The following is a 19,629-nucleotide window of genomic DNA, read 5'->3' as shown; positions in this document are numbered from 1 at the left end:
ACTTATGTTTTAGTAAATTCATTATTCACACAATTAATAAAGAATTTGGGCTTCATTCATCTCTCATTCAGTCGAACTATTATGTCTAATTAAAAAAGTAGTAATTTTAATTGAATAACGCAGATTTTGGTATATAATGAATGCACGAAATCTAGTATATTAATCCTCATAATACGTAAGGGCAGCTTTACAAAAGTAAAATGCATTGAAATTGATTATATTTTTGAATGATAAAAAAATTCATGGAATCATAAAATAATGGAACAATTAATAAATGGGTAAATGCAGGATAAAAACTGAAACCAATTTTTAACAACACAAAGACCAAAAAAACATAATGACGCGACATTTATCAGGACCAAATTACTTAACACCGAAAGGCGGAATTTCATAGCCAGCCTGAGCAATATGAACATAAACTTATGCATAATATATATAAACATGACCAAATGCAATAGATATATTAAAATGACTTAATGCATTATAGAGCATCATGAAAACTTGCGTAGAAGAAATGTACAATTATTCTGCAGGAACAAATTGTACATTTCTTCTGTACGCTGCAGGAACAAAATTTGCGACAAAAGACTGGAAGCAGAAACAAACAGTGACTGTAAATTCTGCCGCTTCAGAAACAGCATCTGCATTTGGATTAATGAGCAAAGCTCAAGTTGTGGCGTCGTCAGATTTTAGTGGCAGCGAGGCCAGTCTTTGTCCCAAGGTGTAGCGTCGTCAGATTTTAGTGGCAGCGAGGCCAGTCTTTGTCCCAAGGTGTAGCGTCGTGAGATATTAGTGGCAGCGATGCTAGTCTTTGTCCCAAGGTGTAGCGTCGTCAGATTTTAGTGGCAGCGAGGCCAGTCTTAATTTGTCCCAAGGTGTAGCGTCGTCAGATTTTAGTGGCAGCGAGGCCAGTCTTTGTCCCAAGGTGTAGCGTCGTGAGATATTAGATGCAGCGATGCCAGTCTTTGTCCCAAGGTGTGGCGTCGTGAGATATTAGTGGCAGGGATGCCAGTCTTTGTCGTTAAATACCAGGAGCTTTTCCCAGAGCAAAATATGAGGCTAGAGCTAGCCATTTTATGGCCCATATTGCCTTTACACACGCAACCCGAGCTTGCATTTTGTCTGAGTCATATATGCCTTGTCGACTTATTACATGAATTCAAATGATCTTATATGGATAAAATGCAATAAAATATATTTACTTATATAAAAAATTCAATGAATTGCAAAACTGTCAGAGGAACTACCGAGAAAAAGTTCAGTTATTTTTATTTGGATTTAATCTGAAGCCGAAAGAAGAAAAAGAAAGATGAATAGACTGAAAAATATGTTGATTAAATTTTTAGCCGAAAGAAATATCCATCCTTTCTTTATACCATATTTAAATAGACAGGACCTTCAAAATGCAGGCAAAGTCTCGTCGTACTCGTTTAAACTCTCGGCTTCCACCGAAGTTTGCGGGCCAGGCCAAATTGGCATGCTAATCCACTCTGGCTTCGGTCATAGTTCCTAACGCTATTTGCTATCCAATTAAATTAGGACTTCAATCAGGAAGTTTCGAGGTGCGAGAACGATTCTCCCGCAGTATATCCATACCGAGGATTTACAGGGTAGCAATTCTCAAGCAATATATCCATACCAAGGATTTACAGGATAGCAATTCTCCAGCAGTATATTCATACCAAGTATTTACAAGGCAGCGATTCTCCCGCAGTATATCCATACCGAGGATTTACAAGGCAGCAATTCTCCAGCAGTATATTCATACCGAGGACTTACAAGGCAGCGATTCTCCAGCAGTATATCCATACCGAGGATATACAAGGCAGTAATTCTGCAGCAGTATATTCATACCAAGGATTTACAAGGCAGCGATTCTCCAGCAGTATATCCATACCGAGGATTTACACGGCAGTAATTCTCCAGCAGTATATTCATACCAAGGATTTACAAGGCAGCGATTCTCCAGCAGTATATCCATACCGAGGATTTACACGGCAGCAATGCTCCCGTAGTATATCCATACCGCGGATTTACAAGGCAGCAAATCTCCCGCAGTATATTCATACCGAGGATTCGCAAGGAAGCGATTCTCCCTAGTAGATTTATAGCAATGTTTCATCAAGCAACGATTCTCCCGAATTTTATTTATCCAAGGATTTGCCAGAAAAAAACAAAGACTTTTCTATCCATATGCGTCATTCACAACGGTGACAACATTACTTCAGTAAAATATATCAAGTGTCAACAATAATTCCTAGAATAACTATGATTAAGCTAATTATCTTGGCAGGCATAACTTGTACTCAAGGTTCGTATAACACGGAAAATATTTAACATTTTTCATTTTTATTCAACGCGCACAGTCATGATAACGGCTACATGGTAAATATGATTTGTACATTTGTTGTAAGAGACGTACGTCAGAAATGAAGTGAATGCGCCTCAGTGTGCGATCAAATAATTTATGGGACAATCGATTTAAGCGCATTTAATTCGACTGAAAAAAGGAATCTAAGACGCAGAAATCAATAAAAAATTTATTACTCAATGTAGCAAAAATTTTCGAACTCCGCTGTCAAAATTCAAGTTTTAATTCAAGTGCGTTAAAAATTCGAACTCATAGTTGATGGGTGTTATTTCAACAGACTAAAATCTTTAAAATTAGTCGAAAATTTGCTGCAGCACCGAAAAAAGTAATAATGAATTCCATGCAGTGCATGGCATAAGTGCAAAATATGTCAAAAAATGTTCTATATACGAGAAAAAATACCCCGTTCGAATATGAATACGAACTAATTTCATTGAATTGATTAAAACTTCCCTTTTGCTAACTGTTTTTAATAAGCGCTTGTTTACTCGTTGACTGATAAAAATATACAAAACTAATAATAAAAATAAAATATTGATCCGTAAATTACTTACATTGTCATATTTAGTTTATTGTTATGCACTGACAATCCTACCAGTTATACGTAGGAGTTCTCCTTCCAACTTACAAACTTGGATAAGTTCATCCATTTTCAGAATGTTCATACTACTAGGCTACTCATAGGATTTTTTGTAAAATTTATACAATAATAAATATTTATATAAATAAATTTAATTTTTTATAAAATTTTCCACCATTGACTATAGTAATAATTTTCTAGGACACCTAATTCCGACCGAACTGACTAAAAACTCGGAAAGTGACTTGGCACTTTAACTATATGGCTGAGCTGGAAGCCGGATTATATGGACTTGAAAATAAATCGCGTTCCCTTCAGACTTCATTCCCGAGAACGCGTTCTCTATATTTTATGTAAAACCAGAGAGACTTTGAACTGAATTTCGGAGACTTGAAGATAAATTAGAGAGCTCGTCATGGCTTCAAAGAAATCTTTTGATGCCTCATTAGACGTCCGTTTCTTGGTTGCAGATCTGCCCGCTCACCGCCACACAAAAACTTGATGGTCAGCGCGCGGGATATAACGTTCAAATGTAGCTACATGAAGAATTACTTCACAAATATGTACTCATAAATGGAATGACTAATGGTAATAATATAGCTTCTTAATGCACGAAGACTACATTTAGGCTGTATACTGTATAGTGTACAGTAAACATTTTATTTAACGTGCCTTTGAAATGGATGCCACTATTCTTCATGTTCGGCCTGTAGTTACTGGAAAATAAAAGTTATTAATTAATATTATGTGTCGATTCGAATCTTGTGTTTCAAGAGAATAATATTCAATAATGTAGGATGATCAATCTAGAATTGCAGGATCACAACCTTCAATAATGTTGTGTGTTTATGGCACAAATACTGGATCATAACCTTCCGTAATATTGAGGGTTCAGTGTAGAGCTCAATAAAGAATCACATCCTTCGTTGATGTTGAGAGACCACTCGACAGTGTCACGAACGCGCCTTCCTTCAATTTTGAATCGCCAGCCCTGAGTTCAGTATTCAATCCAGAATTGCAGCAGACTGATATTGATTTATATTGAGTGGTTATTTTTTATACATCTAATTAGACTCAGCAGAAGGCACAAGGGAAGTCACTTCATTTATTATATATTTCATAAGACGTTGTATATTTATTAAGCCACTCGAACAAAGTAAAGCATTGTGAGGCCCGCTAGAATTAAGTGAATTAGTGAAGATTTTTGGCCACAATAATACTATCTATATTGGTGATAGAAATGATATGATTTTGACGCAACTAACAAATATCATCGGTCCTTTGTTATGGCATGCCTTCAAAACTTAAAAATATATAATATTTACGGCGTTACATATTACACTAACATGTATGTATTTGAGTTTAGCCATGCATACCCTGGCCAAGAAATAAATGCTGAGTTACCAGTTCTTACAAGGAAATAATTCAACCAACACTATGATATTCGACGCCTGGTCTGTGAGCGGTGCTTGGCCGCCAAATATATCGAATATTTTTCCAGCTCTGCGACGTCCAATTTAAGAGCTGCTTGCCTCCGTCTAATTGAGATGCTGCGAAAAACATATACGTTGTGTTTCGCACAATTATTCTCAGGAAAATGTTTTACTCAAAAATTAATCAAGAAACTTGTACGAATAAAAACTATGCAATTGTTAGTCGCACAATTAACGGCTTTTCCTTGTCAAAATTCTTTCATAACTTTGCAGGTGCTTTCTTCAGCGATATTGAGACACGACTTATTTGCGACCAACGATGTTATTACTCCTCATTGTACCATTTTAAATAAATAACTCGCATGAAAACTGACATATATAACTCAACCTCGATTAAGAGCTTTTCTATGTTTATGTAGTTAATAAGCGAGATTTACACTTTTTTCAAAAGCCAAGAATTAAAATATTGAACTTTAGAGCGATAAACACGCTAAAGTATGAACAGAATTCCAAAAATTATATTAAGCGAAATTAATTTTTGAAATTTGTGAATTTACCCTTTCGAAAACACTAGGAATGAAAAATTTGAACGTTGGAGCGAGAGGTTTTCAGTGAAGAAATATGCTAATAATTAACTAAAAATAACTTTTCGCATAAAAAAGGAGGCACTGAGATCTAAAACTGATAGGCACCATATACAAGGTTGGAGAATTGGTCATGGACATGGGGCAAATATTATTTGCCCCATGGGGCAAATGGGGCAAATTTATTATATGGGGTATTTATTACAAATAAATTGTGATATATAAATTTTTTATGAAATTTAGAGACAAGATTTGTGCACTGATAGTTATTTAAAATGAGAAGGCATTGTGTTCGTTATTAAGGTTCAATTTATTGACTTTAAGTTGCTGTAGACTTGCAGTGAAAATTAAGCTTAAATATAAATTACATCTATACGTCCAAAAGGCTCCAGAAAACTTCGTTTCTCGAAGGTAAAGACTATTCTGTCCAAGATATAGGATAAAAATGAGAAATTTGCATGCAATACTTTATTACCTTCACGGTGCCGGATTCCCAACCATTGCCAAAGAGTTAGATTTTCACGCAAACTTCGTTCTTAACTGAGATATATGATATAAAATACAAATTTTATTATTTAAAATTATTGCAGTAATTTAGTCGCCATTGGACTTGTAAAAGCAATTAGAGATTCCGAACAGGCAACGCCTTAATATTCTAGCTATTTTTTTCAATTAGGAGATGGGAAAATATTCTATATTGATGCTTAAATTTTGGAGCCGGAGCAGAATAAATTTTAAAATGTGCAATACATATAGTGATGTATTTAATAATGGATTATTGTGAAAACTTAGCCCAAAACATAGATAGAACATTTAAACCTATATTAATTATATTACATTGAAAAATAATTAGTTTATGAATATTAACAAAATAACTCACGGGTACGAAAGCAAATGAAAGTTCAGTAGTAATTTGATAGCAATTAAAGTTAATGTTCTGCAAAAATAATATATTTTCCAACTGATACCGCCCAATACAACTTATTATTGTTGCGGTTGTTGATTATTATTATTAAGTAATTATCATCGCCCCTGACAATTAATTACCGTTAATTATTATGTCTGTCCTAACTCAATTCAAGTTTGCCAGTCTTTGCCCATAACAAACCTAATATTTGAGCTAAGAAAGCACCCATGCGATGTTATTTATAAGAAAATAAATTTGTGGCAACTACCGAGGTGACAATAAATTCAATTTGACCTGCACTTTCATTCACCTGAGTCACGTTTTCCAGCATTATTTGCAATTTACATTTTTCGGTAACAGAAAGGCGCACGTAACTCAGAAAGTAATCTTGAATATATTTAACATTGCGAATAGAACGTTACTTTCTTGAATCACTCCATGAAACTTTATAAAAGACATATATCAAGTCAGACATAGCAAAGAATTTCGAATTTAGAAAATTATCCAAAGGCAGAAATCGTTAAACTCAAGCTCACCTTCACCATTTTCAACGAATGTTATGTTCTTCACTCACTAACACGGCTGAATAAAGTGGATGCTGGTGGGTAGATTGACCTGGCTTATATAGCGGTAGGTAGGCCTATGATGTAGGCCTAGAGCTTCTACGCTGATTTTTTTTTCAGTAGAATTCCAGCCAGATTAAATGGCCGTCTTCCACCAAGTCCTGCCGAGAGTTCTTTGTCACCTGCAATTTCTAGAAAAATTGTAGCTTGGGCGCAGTTTTTCCAGCGCAATGATGTGTCGGCAAAACAGTCGATTTATTATTCAGAAAACATATTTTTATCAATAAAATACTAAGATGGAAACAAGTCTGGTAGATGCTAGCGTCTGCTTATGTTTTTTTTAGCCACACTATTAGGCTCTATGAATTTTTGATGATAAACTTGCTTAAATTTCTTAATTTAATTTACTACTCCAGTGAAATTAATCTTAGGAAAATAATTACTCGTTCTTGACCTTATATACCTGTAATAATAATATAATAATAACTAATTAATAATAATTAAATAATAATAAATAATTGATAATATCTAATTAATAATAACTAATATCAATAATTAATTATTAATAGTCAGCACAGTTTTCCTATAGGTATTATATCATTATCTGGCTTCAATTGCGCGAAAATTTCAAGTGAAAACAGCGAAGAAAATCCAAATTCAGACGAGAGATTCATAAACTTATATAACGATATATAACAACAACGGAACATAAGGATTGATTTTGTCGTAACAGTTGTCTCATGTTTGTTGGAAAATTGGTAGCCAAAAAGATTAAAGGATAAGCAAAGTTTTTTATTTTGTGTTTTTCATCCTTTTATCTGGACCAAACCATTCATCATCAACTATCACGAGTTTGGTCTCAAATAAAACATATAAATTAATTACTAATGCCTGGATAGTGCGCGGAAATATCTTGTGTATCATCAAACTCTTAACGTGGCAAGTATTCATGATTTCTTCTAATCGGAAAAGCTCATAAACATAGAAAAGCTCTAAATCTAGGTTGTGTTATACAAATAAGTTTTGATGTGAGGAATTTCCGAAAACGATGCGATGAGTGATTACGTCATTCGTCTCAAATAAGTCGTGTCTCGATGTCATTGAAGGAAGCACCTGAAAAGTTATCATGGAATTCTGACAAGAGAAAGCCATTAAATTATGCGACTAACCATTGCATAGTTTCTATTCGTACAAGTTTCTTGATTCATTTTTGAGTAAAACATTTTCTCGAGACTAATTAATTGGGCGAAACGCAACGTATGTTTTTCGCGGCATCTCAAAGACGGAGGCCAGCAGCTCTTAAATTGGGCGTCGCAGAGCTGGAAAAATATTCGATATATTTGGCAGCCAAGCGACGCTCACAGACCAGGTGTCGAATATCAGAGTTTTTGTTGAATTATTTCCATATTGGAACTGGTAACTCAGCATTTATTTCTTGGCCAGTGTACAATTTACCCAACGCTAAACTAAAATTTGTGTAAATGTAACGCCGTATCTATGAACATATTTTTAGGTTTCTAAGGCAGTCCGTATCTAATGCACGATGATATTGTTCGTTGAATTAAAATTATATCATTTCCGTCATCAATATAGATAATATTATATTAGCAGTGAAATCTTCACTAATCCACTTAATTAATTCTAGCGTGTCTCACAATGCCTCACCTTATTCAAGTGGCTTGATGAATGCAATGTCCACTGAAATACATAAAATATGGAGTAACTTTCCTTGTGCTTTCTGCAGAGTCTAATTACACGTATAAAAAAATAACAACTCTGCATAAGTCTTTATTAGTCTACTGCGATTCTGGACTGAATACTGAACCCTAGACCGGCGATTCAAAATTAATGGAAGATGCGTTCGCGACACTGTCGAGTGGACTCCCAACATCACCAAAGGTTGTCATATTTTATCTCGATGCTGAATCCTCAACATTACGGAAGGTTAGGATCCAGTATTTCTGCATTAAACACTCAACATTATTGCATGGCGTGGTCAATTCAAGATTGAACATCCAACATTACTAAATGTTAATCTCCTAAAACACAATATTCCAATCAACACTCAATGGTAATTAATAAATTTTAGTATCCGGCAGCTACAGGCCGAAAATGAAGAATAGTGGCAGCTAAGTTTCCATTGCGTAGATAATCCGTTTCGAAAGCACGTCAAATAAAATGTTTAATATACACTATTCAGCCTAAATTTGTTTTACGTACATGAAGAAGCTATATTATTACCACTAGTCATTCCATTTATGAGTACATATTTGAGGAGTAATTCTTCATGTATACATTTGAACGCACTGACCATCAAGTTTTTGTGTGGCAGTGAGCGGGCGATCAGCAACCATGAAACGGACGTCTAATGAGGCATCAAAAGATTTCTTTGATGCATGACGAGCTCTCTAATTTATCTTCAAGTCTCCGAAATTAAGTTCGTCTGGTTAAGTCTCTCTGGTTTTACATAAAATATAGACCCAGTTCTCCGGAATGAAGTCTGAAGGGATCACGCTTTATTTTCAAGTCCACAGAATCCGGCTTACAGCTCAGCCATAGTTTAAGTGCCAAGTCAGGCTCCGAGTTTTTAGTCAGTGTGGACGGAATTAAATGTCCTGGATAATTATTATTATATTCAATTATTATCATTATAGTAATATTTGACCAAGTAAGTAAATTACGAACCAATATTTTTATTACTGTATTGTACATTTATATCAGTTAACTATTAAACAAGGGCATCTTTAATACACTTAACAAAATGAAAGTTTCAATCGGTTCTATGAAATTTGCTTATAATTATATTCGGACGGGTTATTTTTTTCTCCTATAGTACGCTTTTTGACATCTTTTGTACTTATCATTCGATAAAAAAACATTAGAATTCATTATTAACTTTTTCGGTTCTACAGCTAACTTTACACTAATTTGCAATATTTTAGTCTGTCGAAATAACACCCTTCTACTTTTACTACGAACTCTTGACATACATTTATAATTATTTACGGAGTATTAAAGTAGTAATAAAGTATTCCAGTAGTAATGGAGTATTCCAGTAGTAATGGAGTNTTTTATATTCATGAGGCATCAAAAGATTTCTTTGATGCCATGACGAGCTCTCTAATTTATCTTCAAGTCTCCGAAATAAAGTTCAAAGTCTCTCTGGTTTTACATAAAATATATACCCAGTTATCCGGAATGAAGTCTGAAGGGAACACGCTTTATTTTCAAATCCACAGAATCCGGCTTACAGCACACCCGTAGTTTAAATGCCAAGTCGGGCTCCGAGTTTTTAGTCAGTGCGGTCGGAATTAAATTTCCTGAAAAATTATTATTATATTCAATCATTAGCATTATAGTATTATTTGACCAGGTAAGTAAATTACGCACCAATATTTTATTTTTATTACTGTATTGTACATTTTTATCAGTTAACTATTAAACAAAGTGCATCTTTAATACAGTTAACAAAATGAAAGTTTCAATCGGTTCTATGAAATTTGTCTATAATTATATTCGGACTGGTTATTTTTTTCTCTTATAGTACGCTTTTTGGCATGTTTTGTAAATATCATTTGATTATAAAAAACATTCGAAATCATGATTAATTTTTTCGGTTTTATAGTTAACTTTACACTAATTTGCAATATTTTAGTCTGTCGAAATAACACCCTTCTACTTTTACTACGAACTCTTGACAAACAGGTAATACTTGAATTTTGACAGCTAATGTTCAAAACATTTTTCTACAATAATTAAAAAATGTATTTATAGATTTCTGCGTCTTCGGTTCATTTTTTCAGTTGACTTAAATGCGCTAAAATCGCTTCTTCCTTATATTATTTGATCGTACACTGCGGCACATACACTTAATTTTTAACGCACGTCTCTTACGAATATAATTTACAGATTATATTTACTATGTAGCCGTTATTAAGACTGCATGCCATTGAATAAAAATGAAAAAATATTAAAATATTTTCCGTGTTATACGAACCGTGAGCACTAGTTTTGCCTGTTAATGTAACTAGCTCAATGATAGTAACTCAAGGACTTTTTGTTTTTTGTTGACACTTGATACGTATATTTTACTGAAGCTATGGTGTCACCATTGTGAATGACGAATATAGATAGTAAAATTCCTCGTTTTTTTTTCAAATGGAATTTCAATGCATTTATTGTTGACAACAGAATTTCGCTTCTTCAACAGAATCAAACGCCAGGAGACAATATAATTTATGAAATCATTGAAATCAAATTTTCGCGAAAAATCTTGTTTCTTCGGCGCGCCTTTCGCTCCGAAACTCCGCCTGACAAATTTTTGTGATAAACATTCTTAAGGAGAATCGTCGACTGATTAATTTTTGCTCCACCTCACCTCATATGAATATCGCTCAATTTGAATGTCTGAAAAATTTTCAAGCGATGAATTTTCCTAAACGATTTTAAAAAACCTAAATTTTCCTAAACGACTTTAGCTATGAATTTCCTAATCGACTTAAAAAATATACTTTAAAAAACGCTAAATGATGGACGATAGCTGAAGCTACCCTCAGTATTGTGATGAGCTGTTGCGTGTGTTGCAGGTACGATTCGTGATGGTGGCTCTGATGCTGGCTCTTTCGCTTCCCCCATATACTATTTGATTGTGCAGTGTGACACATACACTTCATTTTTGACGTACGTCTCCTACGAATAATACAGATGGTATTTACTATGTAGCCGTTATTAAGACTGCACGCCGTTGAATTAAAATGAAAAAATATTGAAATATTTTCCGTGTTAAACGAACCTTGAGCACGAGTTTTGCCTGCTAAGATAATTAGCTTAATGGTAGTAACTCAAGGACTTTTTGTTGACACTTTATATATTTTACTGAAGCTATATTTTCACCATTGCGAATGACGAATATAGATAGCAGAATTCCTCGTTTTTTTCCTAATGGAATTTCAATGCATTTATTGTTGACAACAGAATTTCGCTTCTTCAAAAGAATCAAACGCCACGAAACAATATAATTTATGAAATCATTGAAATCAAATTTTCATGCAAAATCTCGTTTCTTCGACGCGCATTCGCTCCGAAACTCCGCCTGGAAAATTATTGTGATAAACATTCTTAAGGAGAATCGTCGCCTGATTAATTTTTGCTCCACCTCACCTCATATGGATATCGTTCAATTTGAATGTCTGAAAAATTTTCGAGGAATTTTCCTAAACGATTTAAAAAAACCTAAATTTTCGTAAACGACTTTAGTGATGAATTTCCTAAACAACTTTAAAAATGTACTTTAATAACGCTAATGCTGGGCGATAGCTGAAGCTACCCTCCTGTATTTTGATGAGCTGTTGCGTGTGTTGCAGGTACGATTCGTGATGGTGGCTCTGATGCTGGCTCTCCTGGTGCTACCGCGGAGCGATGCCTTTCCCCTCAATATGATCACAGGCGCGCTTAATGGGGGAATTGGCCTCCAAAGACTAACTCGTGGCAGACTCGGCGCGAGTAATTCCATCTTCCAAGTGCCTATGTTCCCTACAGTCATCCACTCTCCCCAGGTGATGGATGCTGCTGATGTAGAAGAGCAACCCAGACACTCAATATTTATGGAAAGACTTGTTGGTTCTATAAATAAAATAAAGTTAATGATGCGCATACTGTTTTAAAAGTTTTCTTATTGATCCCTATTTCTCGAGCGATAAATATATATCGTGATGAACCTGGGGCATGGAAGAGTGACTTGAAAGCTGACAAGATATCAATTAAAATATAATATTAATCAATTACTGATTAATTGAACTAGGCTCTCCGCATTACGTATAAACTTGAAGTCATTTTAGTTATGCATGATGGGTAGAAAATACAGTGTACTGAATATCAAACATATTAATAAATGAATATTTTAATTTTCATAATTAAATTAGCATGCGCCTGTTTACAAAATTGAGGACTTGAAGTGAATATTAGAAATCATTCGAAATGTTTTGGCACTTGATGCAAAATTCCTGTTAATGAGGCCTAATTAAAGGAAAATGAAATTAATTTTGATTAAAATTAAGGAAACTCCATGTTGAATTCCAGTAACGCAGAAACAAATTCCAGCTCTCGACAGGGCATCAAAAGTAACTTTTGACTGCGTCAATGGATTTGAATTTTCTGATATCTCTCTCGTCTCCACAGATACAAGATTATTGACGAGTTTGAAACGCAGTGTTGCAGCTGTTAAAAATTACCTCGATACTAAATATTTAAATATCGATTGACGAGTAATTATGAAATCGCATCTTGATCACTGAGAATAATTTTTAGCTGCTGGTAAAGCATTTGTTATTATGAAAATACACACATGACTATAAAACATGACAAAAATAAAGTGATGCACGTAACAAAAACGGAATGGAAACGATAACATCTCTTCTGCATATTCTGTTTAGTTTCGCAGGAACATAACATTCAGTAATGTTGAGTAGAGAGCCTAGAGTTGCAGAATTGCAACATTCATTGATATTCAGTATTACGCTTAGCAGCACCCCAGCAGGTGTCTGACGTTGAAACAACGTTGATTATCGGTTGATTTCAGGGTGAAATGTTGAACAACCAAAATTAAACGTCATATCAACGTCAAAATCTGACCAACACTGGAAGGGACGTAAAACAACCTTATTCTATTTTATATCTCAGATACCACACAGAATTTCAGATCATTATTCAACCATTTTTGTTGGAGGACAGTACGGGAAGTAGGAACTGAAGTTTAACCGACATGCAGAGACAACAGTTAACTACTTCTCATAAATGTAGTTCTTCGATTTACTTAATTTTAAGCAAGACAAAATATATTCGTTTGCTAGCTCAACTTAGACCTAATTAAACGCCTTGCGGTTTACATGAATCAATTGCCGGTTATTAGAGGTTGGAGTCACGAATAATATTCATAAATTTGAGAACCCCTCTGCCTGGAATTTCAATAATAATTATCGGTATTTACATAAATTTTCAGATAAGTTGAAACTCTTTCTTTCATAACTGGAGTCAAACAGTCAGGAAACAGTCAATGATGAGCGCGAGATATCCCCGGGCAAAAGACAAATGTCCTTAAATTATTTTTCTATTCATAATTTAACTTTCTTTTGTACAATTTTACATATGCATATCAGCTCGGCTAATCTCCGTGTGAAATCAGCCTAACAAGATAAGACCTATCAATAATTTTTATTGTGGTACTGAGCATTGATTCCAGGAGTTTTTCTTTGCTACTGCAATGCTATTGTAAAACATTAACTAAAAAAACATTATCATGTGTAACTGAGCAGCATTCTTTTCTTGCGTGTATCACATTTTAGCGGCTTGCGTTCGATTGTTTTTTAAAACATAAAAACAAAATTTTCAAGATCCAATAAAAAATTTTAAATTGCTAGATTTTACAGGATTTCTCACCCATTGCCATAATCTGTTCATGTTTTGTGACTGTTCAGTTGAAAAAATTTTTGTTTACTACTCATATTAATTTTCTAGACACTAAATTCATATCTGAGAAATATGAATCTAATAATAAAATTAAGCATAGTTTTATTTTATCAGTTGCATTAACAGTGGGAATTATGAAATTTGTCAACATATTAATAACAGAATTTGAACACTACGGAGCCAAATTCGTCAAACTAGAAAATTTATCGAGATCAATAAATGGAAATCACAGCTGTTGACATGGATGGTAATACAGAGTGATTTACGAAGACTTCTTGATTTGAAAATTCAATAAAAAAATAACTTAAAATGGTTAAGGTGAGAAACGATTTCAAACTTTCTAACTTTGAAATTTCAAATAAATATCAAATTTAGTGTGTGACAATGTATAATTTTCATAAAGCGTCTTGCGATGAGTCTCAAATGTTCCTTCCTCTCTGGTATGACTTTAAACGAAAATGGTCCCAATTAGATTAATTGCATCTTTCTGTTACTGAAAATGAATAATTTGGTCAATAATCCTTGCGAAATAAGGCACGAGTGAATAATATTCAGGTCACAGTGAACTTATTTGCAATATAGTATTTACAGCGTATTAAATTGTCATTTTCAAAATTGTGTGGGTGCATTAATTGCGAAATTGCTGGGTTTATGGTACGGTCCTTCGCTGATAAAGTGAAATTTAGGAAAGAAGAAAATATGGCACGAAAGTTTTATTTCCCCACTAAATGTTTGTTAAGTATTTTTATTGTCCACAGTCAAATAGCTTTTGTTAAAAACTCTATTATTTTTGTTGCGTGTAGAATATTTGAAACAATAGATTTATGAATACATCTATATAAATGCAATGCTTCTGCAGGCTTTTTTCTTAGTTTTATTTGAGAAATTTATTAATTCAAACTGCTTATGTACTTGGAATAAAATTTTTGTTTGTGCGCAAATAAGTAGTTAATACCTAAAAAAATTTTGGTTATTAAAGGGTATATTTTTTATATTGTAGTGATAACTTTTGGTCCAAACTTGAATTAGTGTAGTAACATAATTAGAAAATAAATCACATGTTAAGGTGCATGAATATTCTTGATTTTGGCACGGAAAAATGCTGGCACCAACTTAAAATCATTAAAACGTTGGGATGGTTAAAACTAAAATTAAATAAAAACATTCGCATAACATTGAAAGGAAATTATTAAAACTGCCACAAAGCCAAACTTAAATGCATTTGAAACTTCAACAATAGTGCATTTGTAATTTTGTATGTATTGCATTGCAATATTCATGCGTCGGGGATTTTCAAGGAAAATTCGTCACAAAAAACTTTATTGAGGTATTATTATGAATTACATGAGAAGTATAGATTTTTTATAGAGAACGCAATTAATGACACTTTCGATATTCTGAATGATTTCTTGTATGTATGATCTTTATACTAGATCATTTTATTAACAACTGAAACGTGAAACTAAAAGTAGGGCATACAATATTCCTCCCTTTACAACTATTTTTTACTTGAGCGTTTCTCTCTGCGCTAAATGATGGAGCCGAAGCTGCCCTATCGTATTCTGATGAGCTGTTGCGTGTGTTGCAGGTACGATTCGTGATGGTGGCTCTGATGCTGGCTCTCCTGGTGCTCCCGGAGACCGATGGAGCGCCTACTCTCCTCACAAAGGCTAAGCTTCTCAAGAAAATCAAACCCGGAGGACTGGTTCTTGGCAAAGGGCTAAAGAAAGATGGATTCGGTAGCAAAGGTGTCATCGAAACACCGGTCGTGCAACCAGTCGTCTACCACCATGTGCAACCAGTCGTCTACCACCCAGTGGCTGTGGCTGCAGTTCCTATTATAGAAGAGCCATCCTTTAAATCCAAGAAGGCAGGATTTTTCGACAAAATTGTTGGAAAATTGGTAGCCAAAAAGATTAAAGGATAAGCCAATATTTTTATTTTGTATTTTTCATCCTTTTATCTGGATCAAACCATTCATCATTAACTATCACGAGTTTGGTCTCAAATAAAACATATACATTAATTACTAATGCCTGGATAGTGCGCGGAAATATCTTGTGTATCATCAAACTCTTAACGTGGCAAGTATTCATGATTTCTTCTAATCGGAAAAGCTCATAAACATAGAAAAGCTCTAAATCTTGGTTGTGTTATACAAATAAATTTTAATGTAAGGAATTTTCGAAAACAATGCGATGAGTGATTGCATCATTCGTCTCAAATAAGTCGAGTCTCGATGTCAATGAAGGAAGCTACTGAAAAGTTATGAAGGAATTCTGACAATAGAAAGCCGTTAATTGTGCGACTAACCATTGCATAGTTTTTATTCGTACAAGTTTGTTGCTTAATTTTTGAGTAAAACATTTTCCTGAGAATAATTGGGCGAAACACAACGTATGTTTTTCGCAGCATCTCAAAGACGGAGGTCAGCAGCTCTTAAATTGGACGTCGCAGAGCTGGAAAAATATTCGATATATTTGGCGGCCAAGCACAACTCACAGACCAGGCGTCGAATATCATAGTGTTGGTTGAATTATTTCCTTGTAAGAACTGGTAACTCAGCATTTATTTCTTGGCCAGGGTACGCACGGCTAAACTCAAATACATATTAGTGTAATATGTAACGCAGTATCTATTTATATATTTTTAGGTTTCTAAGGGATTCCTTATCCAAGACACGATGAGATATTGTTAGTTGAAATAAAATTAAATCATTTCCGTCATCAATATAGATGATATTATTGTGGCAGTAAAATCTTCACTGATCCACTTAATTCTAGCGGGCCTCACAATACCTCAATTTATTCGAATTACTTAAAAAATTTAATGCCTGATAAAATATTTAATAAATGAATTAACTTTCCTTGTATCTTCTGCAATATCTAATTACAAGTATAAAAAAATAACAACTCAACATAAGTATATATTAGTCTACTGCGATTCTGGACTGAATACTGAACTCTGAACTGGCGATTCAAATTAAAGGAAGGTGCGCTCGTGACACTAGCGAGTGGACTCTCAACATCGCCTTAGGTTGTTTTATTTTAGCTCTGTATTGAACCTTCAACATTACGGAAGATTATGATCCAGTATTTCTGCCATAAACACTCAACATTATTACATGTTGTGATCCTGCAATTCAAGATTGAAAATCCACGATTGAATGAAACACGAATCGTGTTTCGTAAAGGGTACACGATTTATTTTCAAGCCCATATAATCCAGTTTTCAACTCACCCGTAGTTTAAGTGCCAAGTCAGGCTCCGAGTTTTTAGTCACTTTGGAAGTAATTGAATTTCCTGGAAAATTATTATTATAGCCAATCGCGTAAAATTGGTCGCTCATATATGTTCCTATAGTTTGCATAGTAGCATGAACTTTCTAAAAATGGATGAACTCATCTAAGTTTGCAAGTTGGAAGTAGAACTTCTAATTACACACTGGTGGGATTGTCAGCACACAACAATAAACTAAATTTGACCAGGTAAATAATTTACGGATCAATATTTCTTTTTATTACTGGTATTGTACATTTTTTATCGGTCAACGATTAAATAAGTGATTCATTAAAACAGTTTACGAAAGTTCTAATCAATTCTATGAAATTCATGGATAAGTATATTCGGCAGGTATCTTTTTCTCATATTGAACAATTTTTTATATCTTATTGTAATTATCATTAGATTACAACTTTCATCCTTCAACTTTTACCCCGAAATTTTAACCAACATAAACCGAGTATTTTGATAGCAGATATTCAAAAATTTTTGCTACATAAATTAAAAAATGTCTTTATCGATTGCATCATCTTAAGTTAGTTTTTTTCAGTTGAATTATTTGCGCTTAAATCGCTTGCTCCAAATATTATTTGATTGCCAGCATCAAAAAGGCGCATTCACTTCATTTTTGACGTACAACACTTACGAAAAATGGACAAATGACATTTACCACGTAGCCGTTATCAAGAATGCGCGCGTTGAATGAAAATGGAAATACTGAAATATTTTCTGTGTTATGCGAACCTTGCATGAGCAAGAGTTATGCCTGCTAAGATAATTTGTTTAATAATAGCAACTCTAGGACTTTTTGCTGACACTTGATATATTTTACTGAAGCTATGTTGTCACCATTGCGAATGGCGAACATGGAAAGTAAAATTCTTCATTTTTTGCTAATGAAATATCGATGCATTTATTGCCGACAACAGAATTTCATTTCTTCGACAGAATCAAACGCCAGGAAACAATATAATTTATGAAATAATTGAAATCAAATTTTCACTCAAAATATCGTTTCTCCGACGCGCATTCATTCCGAAACTCTGCCTGGCAAATTCTTGTGATAAATATACTTAAGGAGAATCGTCGCCAGATAAATTTTTATCCACCTCACCTCATATGGACATCGCTCAATTTGAATGTCTGAAAATTTTGCAAGCGACGAATTTTCCTAAACGACTTTAAAAAACCTTAATTTTCCTAACCGACTTCAGCGATGAATTTTCTTAAACGACTAAAAAAATGTACTTTAAAAAACGCTAAATGATGGACGATAGCTGAGGCTACCCTCAGTATTTTGATCAGCTGTTGCGTGTGTTGCAGGCACGATTCGTGATGGTGGCTCTGATGCTGGCTCTCCTGGTGCTACCGGAGACCGATGGAGCGCCTACTCTCCTCACAAAGGCTAAGCTTCTCAAGAAAATCAAACCCGGAGGACTGGTTCTTGGCAAAGGGCTAAAGAAAGATGGATTCGGTGGCAAAGGTGTCATCGAAACACCGGTCGNATCGTATACTGATGAGCTGTTCCGTATGTTGCAGGTACGATTCGTGATGGTGGCTCTGATGCTGGCTCTCCTGGTGCTCCCGGAGACCGATGGAGCGCCTACTCTCCTCACAAAGGCTAAGCTTCTCAAGAAAATCAAACTCGGAGGACTGGTTCTTGGCAAAGGGCTAAAGAAAGATGGATTCGGTGGCAAAAGTGTCATCGAAACACCGGTCGTGCAACCAGTCGTCTACCAGCCAGTGCTACCAGTCGTGTACCATCCAGTGGCTGTGGCTGCTGTTCCTGTTATAGAAGAGCCATCCTTTAAATCCAAGAAGGCAGGATTTTTCGACAAAATTGTTGGAAAATTGGTAGCTAAAAAGATTACAGGATAAGCAAAGTTTTTGATTTTGTGTTTTTCATCCTTTTATCTGGATCATTCCATGCCTCATTAACTATCACGAGTTTGGTCTCAAATAAAGCATATAAATTAATTACTAATGCCTGGATAGTGCGCGGAAATATCTTGTGTATCATCAAATTCTTAACGTGGCAAGTATTCATGATTTCTTCTAATCAGAAAAGCTCATAAACATAGATAAGCTCTATGGTTGTGTTATACAAATAAGTTTTAATGTTAGGAATTTTCGAAAACGATACGTAGAGTGATTACATCTTTCGTCTCAAATAAGTCGTGTCTCGATGTCAATGAAGGAAGCTCCTGAAAAGTTATGAAAGAATTCTGACAAGAGAAAGCCGTTAATTGTGCGACTAACCATTGCATAATTTTTATTCGTACAAGTTTCTTGATTAATTTTTGAGTATAACATTTTCATGAGACTAATTGGGCGAAACACAACGTATGTTTTTCACGGCATCTCAAAGACGTAGGCCAGCTGCTCTTAAATTGGGCGTCGCAGAGCTGGAAAAATATCCGTGATATTTGGCAGTCAAGCGACGCTC

At 34.6% G+C, this 19,629-nt stretch overlaps 1 protein-coding gene across 1 annotated transcript; it reads left to right on the top strand.

Moving 5' to 3' along the window:
- Positions 1 to 14,211: 14,211 nt before the first annotated feature.
- On the top strand, positions 14,212 to 15,829 carry LOC125177834. The gene is made up of 2 exons (XM_047880321.1): positions 14,212 to 14,220; positions 15,491 to 15,829. The coding sequence occupies exons 1-2, from the start codon at positions 14,212 to 14,214 to the stop codon at positions 15,827 to 15,829; spliced, it is 348 nt and encodes a 115-aa protein (XP_047736277.1).
- The last annotated feature ends 3,800 nt before the right edge of the window (positions 15,830 to 19,629 follow it).

Source organism: Hyalella azteca, unplaced genomic scaffold (assembly GCF_000764305.2).
Source record: "Hyalella azteca isolate HAZT.00-mixed unplaced genomic scaffold, Hazt_2.0.2 contig5196, whole genome shotgun sequence".
NCBI classification, from domain to species: domain Eukaryota; kingdom Metazoa; phylum Arthropoda; class Malacostraca; order Amphipoda; family Hyalellidae; genus Hyalella; species Hyalella azteca.
This window is presented reverse-complemented; position numbering and strand designations above follow the sequence as displayed.